Below are 14109 nucleotides of genomic sequence, written 5' to 3' on the forward strand. Positions count from 1 at the left end.
TATAAAAAACACAAGAGCTCAACTTTTCAATGTGCTGAACATCAAATACTCCTTAACATTAGTACTTTAAAACCTTCTGCGGAAAAAATGTTACTCATGTCTTCAAATTACAGAAGGTATGCTATAATCCAAATGTAGAAAACTTGGAGGGAAAAAAAAAAGTGAGACTTTCATATGCCCTAACAAACTACCATTTTTATGCAGGAAAGGGGGAAAAAAGTGGAATTGTCAACAATCAGCATATGTAAAAACTAAGCAAAGACAGAAAGGTATGATAACTTCTGTCCAAACCAGGCACAGAGGTCCGTGAAGATTATGGCTGTGTAGAATCAGTTTATAAATACACATTCAGTCCTAGTGAAGAACACTGAAATGTTTTGAGGTTTTTAATCTGCAGTACAAAACTATGTAATAAAGTCTACTTCTGCATATCCCTCCTCCTCTGTCTTTCTGAGGCTACACCTGCAGATCTCAGAACGAAATCCCATGATTCATCATCATGTTACACTATGTTAAGGTGTTAGAGTAACTTCAATGAAATTTTGGCCATGCATCCCTGCGTTCTTTGAGAAGATATTTTCTTTTGAGGAGCCCATGAATATCACATCACAGGTGGAACCAACTGCCTGTTTTCCTAACATAACTGAGTCTTTTTCTTACTAGGGTAAAGAAATTCTGTCCATTCATGCCCCAAGTACCAGAGTTCACCAGAACAGGACCTTGTAACTGCCTAACAAGAAATCCTGAGTAAAGTTATATACGTTCAACTGTAAAATAAAATAAGCATATGGATGAAAAATTAAACAGCTTAACAGTTTAGGAGGGAAATGCTAGATTTATTAAGATATAGAAAAATTGATGTGCACCAAGTGTGCTTTAATCCAGTTAATGTAAGAAATATTGCACACTATTTGCAGTACACTGGGCAATCTGATAGCCCTTTGATGGCTTTGGAAAGTATGAACCTACTAGGCTCTTCACGTTTGTGCTTTTTGTTCTTGAAACAAGACTGCCTACCTAATGTTTAAACACTTACAGTCTGGATTAAGACAATATAGAATCATAGAATTGTTAAGGTTGGAAAAGACCCTTCAGATCATAGAGTCCAACCGCTAACCTATCGCTGCCAAGTCCACCACTAAACCGTATCCTCAAGCACCACATCTACCCTTCTTCCGAATACCTCCAGGGATGGAGACTCAACCAACTCCCTGGGCAGCCTGTTCCAATGTTTGACAGACTTTTTGGTGAAGAAGTTTTTCCTAATGTCCAACCTAAACTTCCCCTGCCGCAGCTTGAGGCCACTTCCTCTCGTCCTATCACTTGTTACTAGGGAGAAGAGACCAACACCCACCTCACTACAACCTCCTTTCAGGTAGTTATAGAGAGCGATAAGGTCTCCCTTCAGCCTCCTCTTCCCCAGACTAAACAACCCCAGTTCCCTCAGCCGCTCCTCATAAGACTTGTTCTCTAGACCCTTCACCAACTTCGTTGCCCTTCTCTGGACACGCTCCAGCACCGCAACGTCCTTCTTGTAGGACAGGGGCCCAAAACTGAACACAGTACTCAAGGTGCAGCTGCAGCAGTGCCAAGTACAGGGGCACTATCACCTCCCTGCTCCTGCTGGCCACACTATTCCTGATACAAGCCAGGATGACGTTGGCCTTCTTGGCCGCCTGAGCACACTGCTGGCTCATGTTCAGCTGGCTGTCAACCAACACCCCCAGGTCCTTTTCCACCACGCAGCTCTCCACCCACTCCTCCCCAAGCCTGTAGTGTTGCATGGGGTTGTTGTGACCCAAGTGCAGGACCCAGCACTTAGCTTCATTGAAACTCGTACCATTGGCTCCAGACCAACAATCCAGCCTGTCCAGGTCCCTCTGTAGGGCCTTCCTGCCCTCCAGCAGATTGACACTTCCACCCAGCTTGGTGTCATCTGCAGACCTACTGAGGGTGCGCTCAATCCCCTCATCCAGATCATCAATGAAGATAATGAACAGGACCAGCCCCAACACTGAGCCCTGGGGAACACCGCTTGTGACTGGCTACTAACCGGATTTGACCCCATTCACCACCACTCTCTGGCCTCGGCTGTCCAGCCAGTTTTTAACCCAGCGCGGGGTGCACTCATCCAAGCCGTGAGCAGCCAGCTTCTCCAGGAGAATGCTGCGGGAGACAGTGTCAAAGGCCTTACTAAAGTCCAATAGACAACGTCCACAGCCTTCCCCTCATCCATTAAGCAGGTCACCTTGTCATAGAAGGAGACCAGGTTAGTGAGGCAGGACCTCCCTTTCATAAACCCATGCTGGCTGGGCCTGATCACCTGGTTGTCCCGCATGTGCTGCTTAATGGCATTCAAGATGATCTGCTCCATGACTTTTCCTGGCACCGAGGTCAGGCTGACAGGCCTGTAGTTCCCTGGATCCTCCTTCTGACCCTTCTTGTAGAGGGGCATCACATTCGCTAGTTTCCAGTCATCTGGGACCTCCCCGGTTGACCAGGACTGCTGATAAATGATGGACAGTGGCTTGGCGAGCTCCTCTGCCAGCTCCCTCAGCATCCTCGGGTGGATCCCATCTGGCCCCATGGACTTGTGAACATCCAGTTGAAGGAGCAGGTCAGTGACTGCCACCTCTTCAACAACTGGGACTTCATTCTGCGTACTAGCTCCATCTCCCAGCACAGGGTCTGACAACCCTGAGGATGACCTGTCCAACTATTAAAGACTGAGGCAAAGAAAGCATTAAGTACCTCAGCCTTCTCCTCATCTTTCGTGGCAAGGTTACCTGCTGCATCCAACAAAGGAGGGAGGTTCTCCCTGGCCCTCCTTTTGTCACTGATGTATTTATAAAAGCGTTTTTTGTTACCTTTAACGGTGGCGGCCAGTTTAAGTTCCAGCTGGGCCTTCGCCTTCCTAATCTTTTCCCTGCATAACCTCACAACAGCCTTGTAGTCCTCCTGAATCACCTGCCCCTTCTTCCAAAGGCAGTAAGCTCTCCTTTTTTTTCTTGAGTTCCAGCCAAAGCTCACTATTCAGCCAAGCTGGTCTTCTCCCCCACCTGCTCGACTTACAGCACACGGAGACGGCCTGCTCCTGCGCTTTTGAGACCTCCTCCTTTAATAACATCCAGCCTTCCTGGACTCCTTTGCCCTTCAGGACTGCCTCCCAAGGGACTCTGTTAACCAGATGCCTTAACAATCCAAAGTCTGCCCTTCCGAAGTTCAGGGCAGCGGTTTTGCTGACCCTCTTCCTTACTTCTCCAAGAATCAAGAACTCTATCGTGTCATGGTTGCTGAGCCCAAGACAGCCTCCAACCACCACATCACCCACCAGCCCTTCTCTGTTCGTAAACAGCAGGTCCAGCAGGGCACCTCCCCTGGTAGGCTCGCTTACCAGCTGCGTCAGGAAGTTATCTCCCACACTCTCCAGCAACCTCCAAGACTGCTTTCTCTCTGCTGTGTTGTATTTCCAGCAGATACCTGGTAAGTTGAAGTCTCCCATGAGAACAAGGGCTAGAGATTGTGAGACTTCAGCCAACTGCTTGTAGAGTACTTCATCTGTCTCCTCATCCTGGTTGGGTGGTCTGTAACAGACTCCCAACCAGGATATCTCCCTTATTGGCCTTCCCCCGATCCTTACCCATAAGCACTCAACCTTATTACTGTTGTTGAGTTCTAGACAGTCAAAATACTCTCTAACGTACAAGCTACCCGTCCACCTCTCCTTCCTTGCCTGTCCCTTCTAAAGAGCTTGTAGCTATCCATTGCAGCGCTCCAGTTGTATGAATCATCCCACCATGTTTCCGTGATGGTGACCACATCATAGTTTCCCTGGCACGCAATGGCTTTCAGCTCCTCCTGTTTATTGCCCATGCCGCGTGCATTGGTATAAATGCACTTCAGTTGATCTATTGATCTCTTCTCCAACACAGGTATGCCACCCCCAGGCTCATTCCTAGCAAGCCTTGTTTTATCCCCCTCTGCCTCTTCTTATCTAGTTTAAAGCCCTCTCAACGAGGCCTGCTAACTCCTGAGCACAGATATCTCTGAATATCTTAATGGAAGTTCAGAAGTAATTTCTCCATCTTCCTTAGGATTTGAATTGGCTTGTATTCCAACACCGTTTGTGATTTTTCGCATAAAACTAATTGGTCACAATTACTGACAATAGACACAACTGCTGTGAAGGTGGCGGAATATAATTCCTTTTAAACTGCAAATTAATATAAGAAATATTCATCAAGTACCAGTCTTAGTCATTGTCATATTTGGGCCAAAGAAGGAAACACTCCCAGATCAGGTGAGTATGAGCTTAAAAGGTATTATTCCTTATTCTGCTGCAAAACAGCACAGATTTGCTGCCTAGATCATCTGGGAATATTGCAACTAATTAATTCCCTCACACTGCAGGCCTTAGTGATCAAATCTTTATCTTAATCTGTGCCAGTAGCACACAGTACAACCTCCTGAAACCTGAAACGCTTTTGCCCAACTAGAATTTTGGGGTTTAATACAATCTGTCAGGGTAAAAGTTAATGAGCCACTGTATACAGGCAAGCATATTATCAAATGCTATAGCCTGTTTTGGCCCTAAACTTTATGAATACAAAGAGTTCCCGAAGTTCACATGGGCTTCCTAAATCTAACCGAACTGGTTAACTTATTCATCTGCAGAAGGCTGGAAGGGCACTTCATACAGTGGATTACTGGCATTGCTGCTCTACATACCAGCCAATTGATTCTGCTTGTAAAACCACTGGCTGGGTTTTCTGCTAAAATGATGTTTCAGTCACCGACACAACCACCACCAAATCCTTAAAGATACATGCATCATTAAATACATATCCCACAATCTTCATATAAATAACTTCCCTCAATTTTAATAAATAGCCGTTAAAGGACAGGTTATTTTCCATACTCGGAAGCCTATACTGAGGAGTAAGTTCTGTACTTCTCATTGCTATGCTACAGAGATTTAACAACTGGAATGAATTTCATCATCAATGCAAGCTCAAAAATGTCAAGGGAGTTTGTTTTCAGCTGTATGCAGGCCCCAGTGTAAGTGCACTACATAAAATTATTTGATGACTTGCAGACTCTATTAGAGAGATGCTGAACAAGCTGCAAACTGACAGTCTCCTTTGAGCCAATGATTACACATCACTTGAGAAAATAAAAAACTAGTTCATAAGATTTTCTGCAGAAAAATGTCAAGTGCTGGCTAATCTTTAATAACAACATATTAAGATAATACTCTCTGGAAGCAGCAAAATACCAAAAAGTTTGGATGCTTTACATCTTTTAAACCTGTTCTCTTTTTGTATTCTCTTAAAGCAGTCACTTGTGAAGATGGAAATAGAGCAGTAAAATCACATCCTCATTGTTACGTGAAAGCTTTCTCATGGATTAGAATGTCATACTGTCTCTCCTAGTGTCCAGCCTGAGGTTGCTACCTTACATTGCACTATTTTTCTTAGGTAAACCTTTAATTCCTACAGTAATTTTCACTACTGTAATCTATCAGTGTCAAATGAGGTAAGATGGGAAAGCAAAAGTGAAAATCATTTTAAAAAAATCTACCAAATAACTAAGATCATTCACATAAGGTAAGAATGCCCAGTGAAGCTCTGAACACTGATATAACTAGCCATGAACTTTTCTCTCTCTCAGAAATTGAACTCCATGACATATGAAAATTACAAGAATTTAATACAATATAGTATGTTAGCATTTACTACCATTGCTTCCATAATATTTGTTTAAGGCAAACAAGGCAGACTTTTAGCATTGAGCATAGTCAAAGTGAGACTTAACACCAGATGCAGAAAAAGCATGTTAATCTGTAATTACAAATACATTCAAATATGTCAGATCACAAATACACAACAGGAAAAACACCACTGCAAAATGAATGTCAACTTTTTAAAAGGTCTGCATTAGAAGAATATCCACAAAGCAAAACTGAAGCTATTTTACTAACAAGTATTTTCTATGTACTGATAGGAAAAGGAAATTCCTTGGTTAGCATAAAAGTTTCCTTATCCTTGAAAATTTAAGTGTTGCTCTAAAGCTAGGTACCAAAAAAAATAACCAACTGTTCCAAGATTTCCTTATTTCATTCAGCGTATCTTAGCAGGGGGACATGGCACAACATGGGACAACATGGACACGACACAGCGCAGTTTAAATTTAAGTGCCTATTTAAAAGAAAACTTACGCGCGAAAACTGGCCAAGACTTGCAGAAAAGTTAAGCCAAGCTATTATTTCTCTTTTCTGCAGCTAGTTACTTCAAATGCTTCAACGATTATGGAGTAATAGAAATGGAGTAGATGGGAAAAACAAGAATTGATGGTTATTCTAAAAACATAGATATCCTAATTCTGTTCATATTCCATTGTTTTCTATGTCCAGCTTCCCCTTATAATACACCTCTTGCTCCAGATACCTTCCCTTTCTGATTGTAAAACCAGGACAGCCTATGCTGTTTCTGTTACTGTTACCATCTATTAGTGTATTACAAAGCTATTTATACTGCACTATAATAAGCACAGATGGCTAGAGTCAATCCCAATAAGATATAATGATAAGACAAGAGAAGACTGGGTATACATATCCACTAAACAACCTACAGCAAATCAAATAAAGATTATTCTTTGGAGAAAGGAGATAAAGATAAGATGAAACAATGTTATCAGCTTTACTTTAGATTATGAGGGCAATCTAAGGAAAAGCACATTACAGTTTACTTAACTCCTAAACGTTAGCTATATAAAGAGCTTCCAAGCTAATGCCTTCCAAGAGGCAGTTAAGAGTTCAATGTTAACAACAGTTTGAGACCAGTAGACTCTGCCTTTGTAGAAAAAAAAAAAAAAAAAAAACCTTATCACTAGAAACAAGCAGCAAACACAGACCAGAGGAAAATCAGGTGAAAGAAAAAAGGAATCCATACTTGAGAACAAACTAAACACACATATAAAAATGTGAAGCCTTTTTATACAGAAAAAATGGAAATTTAAGATTTCCATTGCTCCTTCCCATTACAATTTGCCATGTTCAGTTTAGAAGTGCCGAACAATTAAATAGCTTACTAAAATTTTCTGAATTGAAATTAATGGAAATTCCTAACACTCTCCTGTATTTCACAGTTTAAAAAACAGTGATCAAGTCTTTAGGTGTAGGTACAAAATGCTCATTCTGTCAGATGTCCTAGATTTCAAGTTTTTTCCTCCTTCACCATATTAATAAAACCGAGATCATATAAAATAAAAGTAATGAAAAAAAGAGAAAGACTGATACTTTAGAATAGGCAATAACTAGTTTCAAGTAACAAACTGGCATGTGGAAAACAGATTAAATGCCCTAACTGAAAAAAATAACTAATTAGCAAGTTCTTGGTTTAACTTAGGCACAGCACAACATAATGAAGTTCATCTTTCCTGCTCTGCAATTCCATTTTTTTCCTGACATCATAATCATAACTTTCTATCAAAACATATGTATGTAGTAAAAGAGGTGCCCTACTCGCTGATAAGGAAGGAGGTATGGTTTATTTACCCTGAACCATAAAAAGTACAGGATAAATAAAACTACTGGACCTATTTTCACAGCTAATGAGTTAACATTAGTAAAGAAAGACTGATGAGCGCTGCACTATCCAATCCTAAATACTGACTTCCTCCAGAGTACATTCATGATCCTCCATAAACTAGAAGGGATTCTACCCCAACGCAAAAAAACTTGAACAGAAGTCCTTCTCTTCAAATAAGGTTATCAGTACTCCACTCTGGAAACATGAAAAGCTTCGAGATACTTACATGGTGATAATACAACAAAGTGCAAAAACCTTGTCACAAAGCCTTTTTAAAACAGCCTTTGGCTTTCATAGTTGTACTGAGATGCAGTTGTGTGGATGCACAGTTGGGTAGAGATGTTCTGCTCACAACAGTAAAAAAACTCCAGGTGCAGAGCTGGTGGGGAGCTTAGCTGGGGGGCAGAGGGTGCTCATTTTTGAGATGCTTTAAACCTCCAAACAGAATTGGCATGGAGACCTAGTATTTGATTCACCTCCTTTCCAAACACAGAGGTTTAGGTTTCACTTATGTTGAAAAAATATATTCTTTAAGTATCTTCAAAAGACTCATTTGGGAGGCCAACATGAGCTGCCCAAACTTACCTAATATTTTAGAAGGCAATATATTAGATGGTTATTATAAGAACACTTCATAGTGAGTGAAGCAAAGTAAAAGGTAGTATTACCAGTGCAAACTTCCCCTTCATAGCTGATAGGTTTTAAGGTCTGTTACTTGAATTTTGTTCTACCTTCTTTACCTTTGATATCTGTATTAATATAGTAGGATGATAGTAACACTGTGGCATGATGCAACTGATCACATTATTTCATAACAGTACTATGCCACAGTTGAGTTGTGTGGAGTTTGTTTATATACCACAAGTATCTTTCACTACAAAGCTTCCTGACGCATCTTGAATTTGCAAATACAGGAATTGCTTAAATTATGATCTCTTTGAAAGGAAGAGGTAGAAATCACTAACAAGCAAGTTAGATCATAAATAACTCTCCTTAAGCAGTAAGTAAAATATACCGTATAAAATACATTTATTATACAGTCCTTTTAATGGATGGAAATGGACAGGACACCATTTGCAAACATTAATGACTAAAACTAATTACTCTAAAGAATGTTGCTTCATGGAATTTACAGAAATCAAAATTAAAGTTTCTGAAAGGCTTTCAAATAGCAATACAACAATTATGGTTGCGTGAAACTTTACCCATCTGGCTGTAAAGACCACATAAAAAGACAAAGTGATTATAAATGACAAAGGCATTAAGTTTTGTTTTAGGATTAAAAATACCACCATTATTTGGAATCAAGTCATAAAGATGCTAAGGAATTATTCATATATTTTGGTTTTTTCCACAGATTTACAGCATTATGAGTAATGAAGGTTTGATGCATAAGGCTTAGGATATTCTAAGTAGGAGAGCATAAATGCAATGTCATTATGCAATTACATTTTTTAAAATGAATAATCTTCGTCTGAGACAAACTGCGGTTTATAGATACGCATTTTTATCAAATGTCTGGTGCAACCACTATAGCCGATACCATGAACACAAAGCACTATAATAAAATATCAGTGAAGAAGATTTCCCCTAACTTAGCATCTACTAAAGAACCTCAATTCCCAGCCATGAAATAAAACAAAGCTAGGACATCCCAGCATCGTGACACCATAGGCTGATGAAGGAGCCTAACCAGGCATCTTGAAAAACCTTAATCAACACATCAACTCTGAGACGTATTTTAGTGACAGACACATGAGCTGCAGCCACTTAGCAACTGGACTGCAGCAGCACTAAGATTAGGTTCAAAACTCTTCCTCCCCAGCTACTACAGGCAAAAAGTAAATGTATCCTTGTATATAAACCAAGATGTCTGACACACATACAGGTTGGGGGAGTTGATATTTGACATATGAGGAATACACTTCACCCCCCCATCTTGAAGATGGAAAGTCTCCTATTTAAGAAAGAGCCAATTCTCAATTTTTGCACAAGAAAAAGATAGTTTGTAACACGCACCTAGCTTCCCACTGTTCTATATTAAGGCACAGCTCCTGCCTAGACCTATTTCTTTATTTTCAACAGATTTATCAGAATGATCAAGATTTTTCAAAAGAATTGAAGACTCAGTTACGGTTTTGCTTGTACAAAGTGCTGAAAGATTTTAGCTAATATTTCAACGTTAATCTTTACTGACAAATCTGACATTTTAGAGGATTTAAGAGTGTTAGGTTTGGGGTTTGTTTTGGGTTTGGGTTTCTTTTTTTTTTTTTTCTTTCAATAGAAGATCATATCCTGGTGTATTAGGTGTGCTGGTTTCGGCTGGGATAGAGTTCATTTTCTTCAGAGTAGCTAGTATAGGGCTGTGTTTTGGATTTGTCCTGAAACCAGTATTGATAATACAGGGGTGTTTTCGTTATTGCTGAGCAGTGCTCACACAGGGTCAAGACCTTTTCTGCTTCTTACACCACCCCTCCAGTGAGTGGGTTGGGGGTGCACAAGAAGCTGGGAGGGGACACAGCTAGGACAGCTGACCTCAACTCAAGGGATATTCCATACCATGTGACATTATGTCAGCATATAAAGCTGGGGGGAAAAGGAGGAAGGGAGGGACATTTGGAGTTACAGCATTTTGTCTTCCCAAGTAACTGTTAGGTATTATGGAGCCCTGCTTTCCTGGAGATGTTTGAACACCTGCCTGTCATTGGGAAGTACTCAATAAATTCCTTGTTTTGCTTTGCTTGCATGCACGGCTTTTGCTTTCCCTATTAAAAACTGTCTTTATCTCAACCCACAAGATTTCTCCCTTTTGCTCTTTGGATTCTCTCCCCCATCCCACCAAGGGGGGAGTGAGCAAGCGGCTGCATAGGGCTTAGTTGCCGGCTGGTGTTAAACCACAACATTAGGTTTTGTAAGGGTTCCCTTTCTGAATAACTATGTTCTTTCTCACTGTGATCTAAAACTCCAAGAAACTGAGCCAATGAGCCAGAAGTCAGGGTCATTATCTTCCACATTAATCAGTCCTGTCAGTTAAGTCTTAAGTTAAGCCTTTAAATACTTCTTTTCACACCAGAATTCCATCTCACCCTTACATCTGTAGGGTATTTAAAGCCCGCAAAAAATATGCTATTCTCTGACCAGAAAATTAAATTACAAACACAGGCCTTGCATAACTTGCTTTTGATTTTAACTCTGCAAGATAGTTATCCCTACATATGTTTAGAATGCAGTTGTGCTGCTTCTTAACAGGAGGCAACATTTGAATCACTAATTAAATCACTAATCACAATTTCAAAACCAACAAATTACAGTCATACAAGTAAATCTACTAATTATATAAAACTGTAGGATGTTAATAAAACTTCTCCACCATGTTATATTTAAGGATGATAATTGATCAGTGCTTCTTACAAGTAAGAGATTTTTCTAATGTATTCTCGTAGAGGTAGATTAACTCATAATTTTTAATTTTCTTTAACAATTGTATCCTATGAGTTACTGAAAGCCACCCACGTTTTAAAGGGAGAGCCTTGTGAAGCATTAGGACCATCCATAAATATTCCAGACTGAGTACCGATCAATAGGATATAAGCACTCTGCACAAGAAATAAAAACATATTCTTCACTGAAGTACCAGCCTTATAAAACTTAAACAGTGTGAAAATAAACAAACCAGCATATTTGTAGATTGCCTCAGAAGAATCAGTATGCAGTACCTCCTCAAAGCAGTCACTCTTAAAACCCTTGGGGACACCTACTTGTCACAGAATAAATTAGCTGGCTAATATCCAGTATTACAGTATATGTCAGTGGGCACCCAGGAGACAGGCATTAGAGAGCACTTAGCTTCTTCAGCCTTGCAGGCTAGTCCTACGTAAATGACTTTGCCCAATCAGAAACCAGAACTGATGTACTTATTTTAGAGTTCTCTCTAGCAGCAGCCTTTCGTCCTAAAACTTTTATACAGCACTGCATATTTTTTTCCAAAATTACAGGTCCCAAAGTACAGTACACTGAATGTTTTGGGTTTGTTTTTTTTTTTTCACATGAACGTAGCTTTTGAAGATATTCAAAGCAAATAAGAATATCTGAATACTAATTTGAGTGTTCTCAACCACTAAAATTATACGGTTTAACAGAAACCATAGGGGAAATATGTTCTCTCACAACTCTTAACAGAGGCTCTTCTTTCCTAGTTACTCAACATAAATCGCCAAGTTTGCACCCCACATGCAACACATATATAAAGCTAGAAAATATATGCATCAGAAGTACGCTGCAGCTCTCAGAAAAACAAAGGAGACTTCTCAGACACATTTACTTCAGTTCACTATAGCAAACCCCAGTCACAAGCAAGCTGCAGAACGAGAAACCTGTTGACTCTGAAGTTGTAAACCAAAACAATGTTTTACACCAAACCAAAGAAATCCAGTAAGCAATACAGTAAAGCTAAACATAAAATTATTTTGCATGCTCGGAATTCAGGTTTTTAAAAGCAATATCAAAGAACACAGGATATCGGAAGATAAAGGACAATGTATTTCAATGAAAGAGATAGAAAGGACTTTTTAAAATCGACTGGGTTTTACTCAACTTGCAACAGAGACCGAACTAAGCGCAAAAGCGAAGCGCTCTGGAGGACGAGAGTCACCTTACAGGAGCAGGTTTCATAACTGATGAGATTCGGGTCAGACCGGGTCTGGTGTTCACGTCCTCCGTGCGAGGCACTTCGGACGCACTATTTGCACAACTTACCGCCTTACTCAGCGGACTTGCCTGCCACGGCCCGCGCTCCAACGCCTCCCAGAAAGCGCCCCTCGCCCCAGCTGGCCCTTCTCCCCCTGCCCGCCCCCTCGGCACTCCTGACAGCAGCAAGGTGAGGCTGGGCAGTCCCACCCGCCGCACGCTTCCAGGTGGCGGGGGGCTCTGCCCCGGGCGGCACTCGCCGAGCGGCGATGGGGCGACCCCCCGCTTCGGCGGGGAGCGGGGCCCAACGGCCGCCGCGCGCGCCCCCTCCTCAGCCACCGCCGCGGGGCGGGAAGAGGGCAGCAGGAAGGGCAAACGCCAACTCCGCCGCCGCCGCCTCGTAACAGCTGGCGGCGACCCGCGGGGCGGGAAGCGGCTCCCCCGCCCCGGCTCGCTGGACCCCGGAGGTGCGGGCCGGGCGCCCGGCACGGCCCGGAGCACAGCGAGCGGTCCTCGCCGCTCAGCGGCGGCAGTGCACCGGGAACTGTCCGGCGGGACCCCCCTCCTCCCGCCCAGGCGCCGCCGGGAATTAAAAATAAAAATTAAAATTTAGGGAGAAGGAGGAAGGGAAGTTAAGGCTGCACCCCAGCCCCGGCTGCCCAAGGGGTGTCCTAGGCGAACGGAACCAGACAGCCAGCCGCGGGGCTGCCGGGGGCGGCCGCCGGCAGGCGAGGTTGAAGGGATGAACTTACGTCTCGGAATTTGTTCCACTGCCCGACCTCCTTGTCGTACTGGGAGATGGTCGTGAGCCATTGTTTATCGTCCAGAAAATTGCCGCTGTCCGGTCTGCCCCCGGCCGCCGCCGCCGCCAGCGCCGGGCTGCACCAGGCTGCCGCACACACGCATACGAAGACTGCTACCTTGAGCATCTGGGCGAGAGGAGACACGAGGAGGGGGGTTACCCACACCGGAGCCGAACCCCGGCCGGGGGCGGCCGGCGGGGGACGGGGACAACCGCCCGCAACGGGCCCCCTCGTCCACCCGAAAGGGGCGAGGGGTGAGGAGGGGGCAGCGAGAAAGGGAGCCCAACGCGGAGCGCTCGGAAAAAAGGGGGGATGAAGGGGCGGCTGCCCAGCCCGTCACCTTGCTGCAAGCCCCGCAACCGCGCTCCTCGCCGCGGCCGGAAAGGCGGCCCGCTCCCTCCCCGCACGCGCCGCCGTCTGCAGCCGTCCACCCCGCGCCGCGCCGCGCGCTCCGCCCGCCCCTCGCCCCGCCCCGCATCCGTGCCGCTCCGCGCGGCGCCGCTGGCGCCGCGGTCCGCGCGCGAGCGGGCGGCCGGAGGGCCTTCCCCCTGCGGAGCTGCCGGCGCTGAGGTGAGCGCGGCGGGGCAGCGCCGGGGCTCGGCCTCTGCCCTGCGGCCGCCGCCGGGAACGCCGGCCGGACCCGCCGCTCGCACGGGCCGCCTTCGTCGCACCCCTCGGGTCGGCGCAGGAGCCGCGCTGTGCCGCCAGCACCTCCAGGTGGGGGTGGAAGCCGCTGGAACTTTTCTGCAGTTGTGCTGGCACCTCGTACCCCAAGTTTAGTCTGCGAAAATCCTTAGGCGGTTACGGTCTGTAAAAACGCGCAGTAATTTCAAGACAAAACTTCCTGTACCTTGAGGGGAAGCTCTCACATCGCCTCTAAATGCTGATTTAGGTACATGCTGGCGTTGTAACGCTGCCTCCGTTACTCCCTTTTGTAAGAACCGTGCACTCTTCCCCCTCTTTCTGGCTGTTCGGTTTTTAAGCGGCAGCTGTATGCTAACCCAAAGCTTTCAGTGACATCCGGTTTCTTT

The 14109-nt window shown here is 44.0% G+C and overlaps 1 protein-coding gene across 1 annotated transcript in view; it reads right to left on the reverse strand.

Moving 5' to 3' along the window:
• Positions 1 to 13526, reverse strand: part of SPOCK3 (SPARC (osteonectin), cwcv and kazal like domains proteoglycan 3) — a 225988-nt gene extending 212462 nt beyond the window's left edge. The window contains exons 1-2 of the mRNA XM_075091076.1: positions 13419 to 13526; positions 13028 to 13204 (exon numbers count right to left, since the gene is read on the reverse strand). Coding sequence (XP_074947177.1) covers positions 13028 to 13204 — 177 coding nt within the window. The 5' untranslated portion in view covers positions 13419 to 13526. The remainder of the gene's footprint in view (positions 1 to 13027; positions 13205 to 13418) is intronic.
• Positions 13527 to 14109: the final 583 nt, after the last annotated feature.

Source organism: Phalacrocorax aristotelis, chromosome 4 (genome assembly GCF_949628215.1).
Source record: "Phalacrocorax aristotelis chromosome 4, bGulAri2.1, whole genome shotgun sequence".
NCBI classification, from domain to species: Eukaryota; Metazoa; Chordata; class Aves; order Suliformes; family Phalacrocoracidae; genus Phalacrocorax; species Phalacrocorax aristotelis.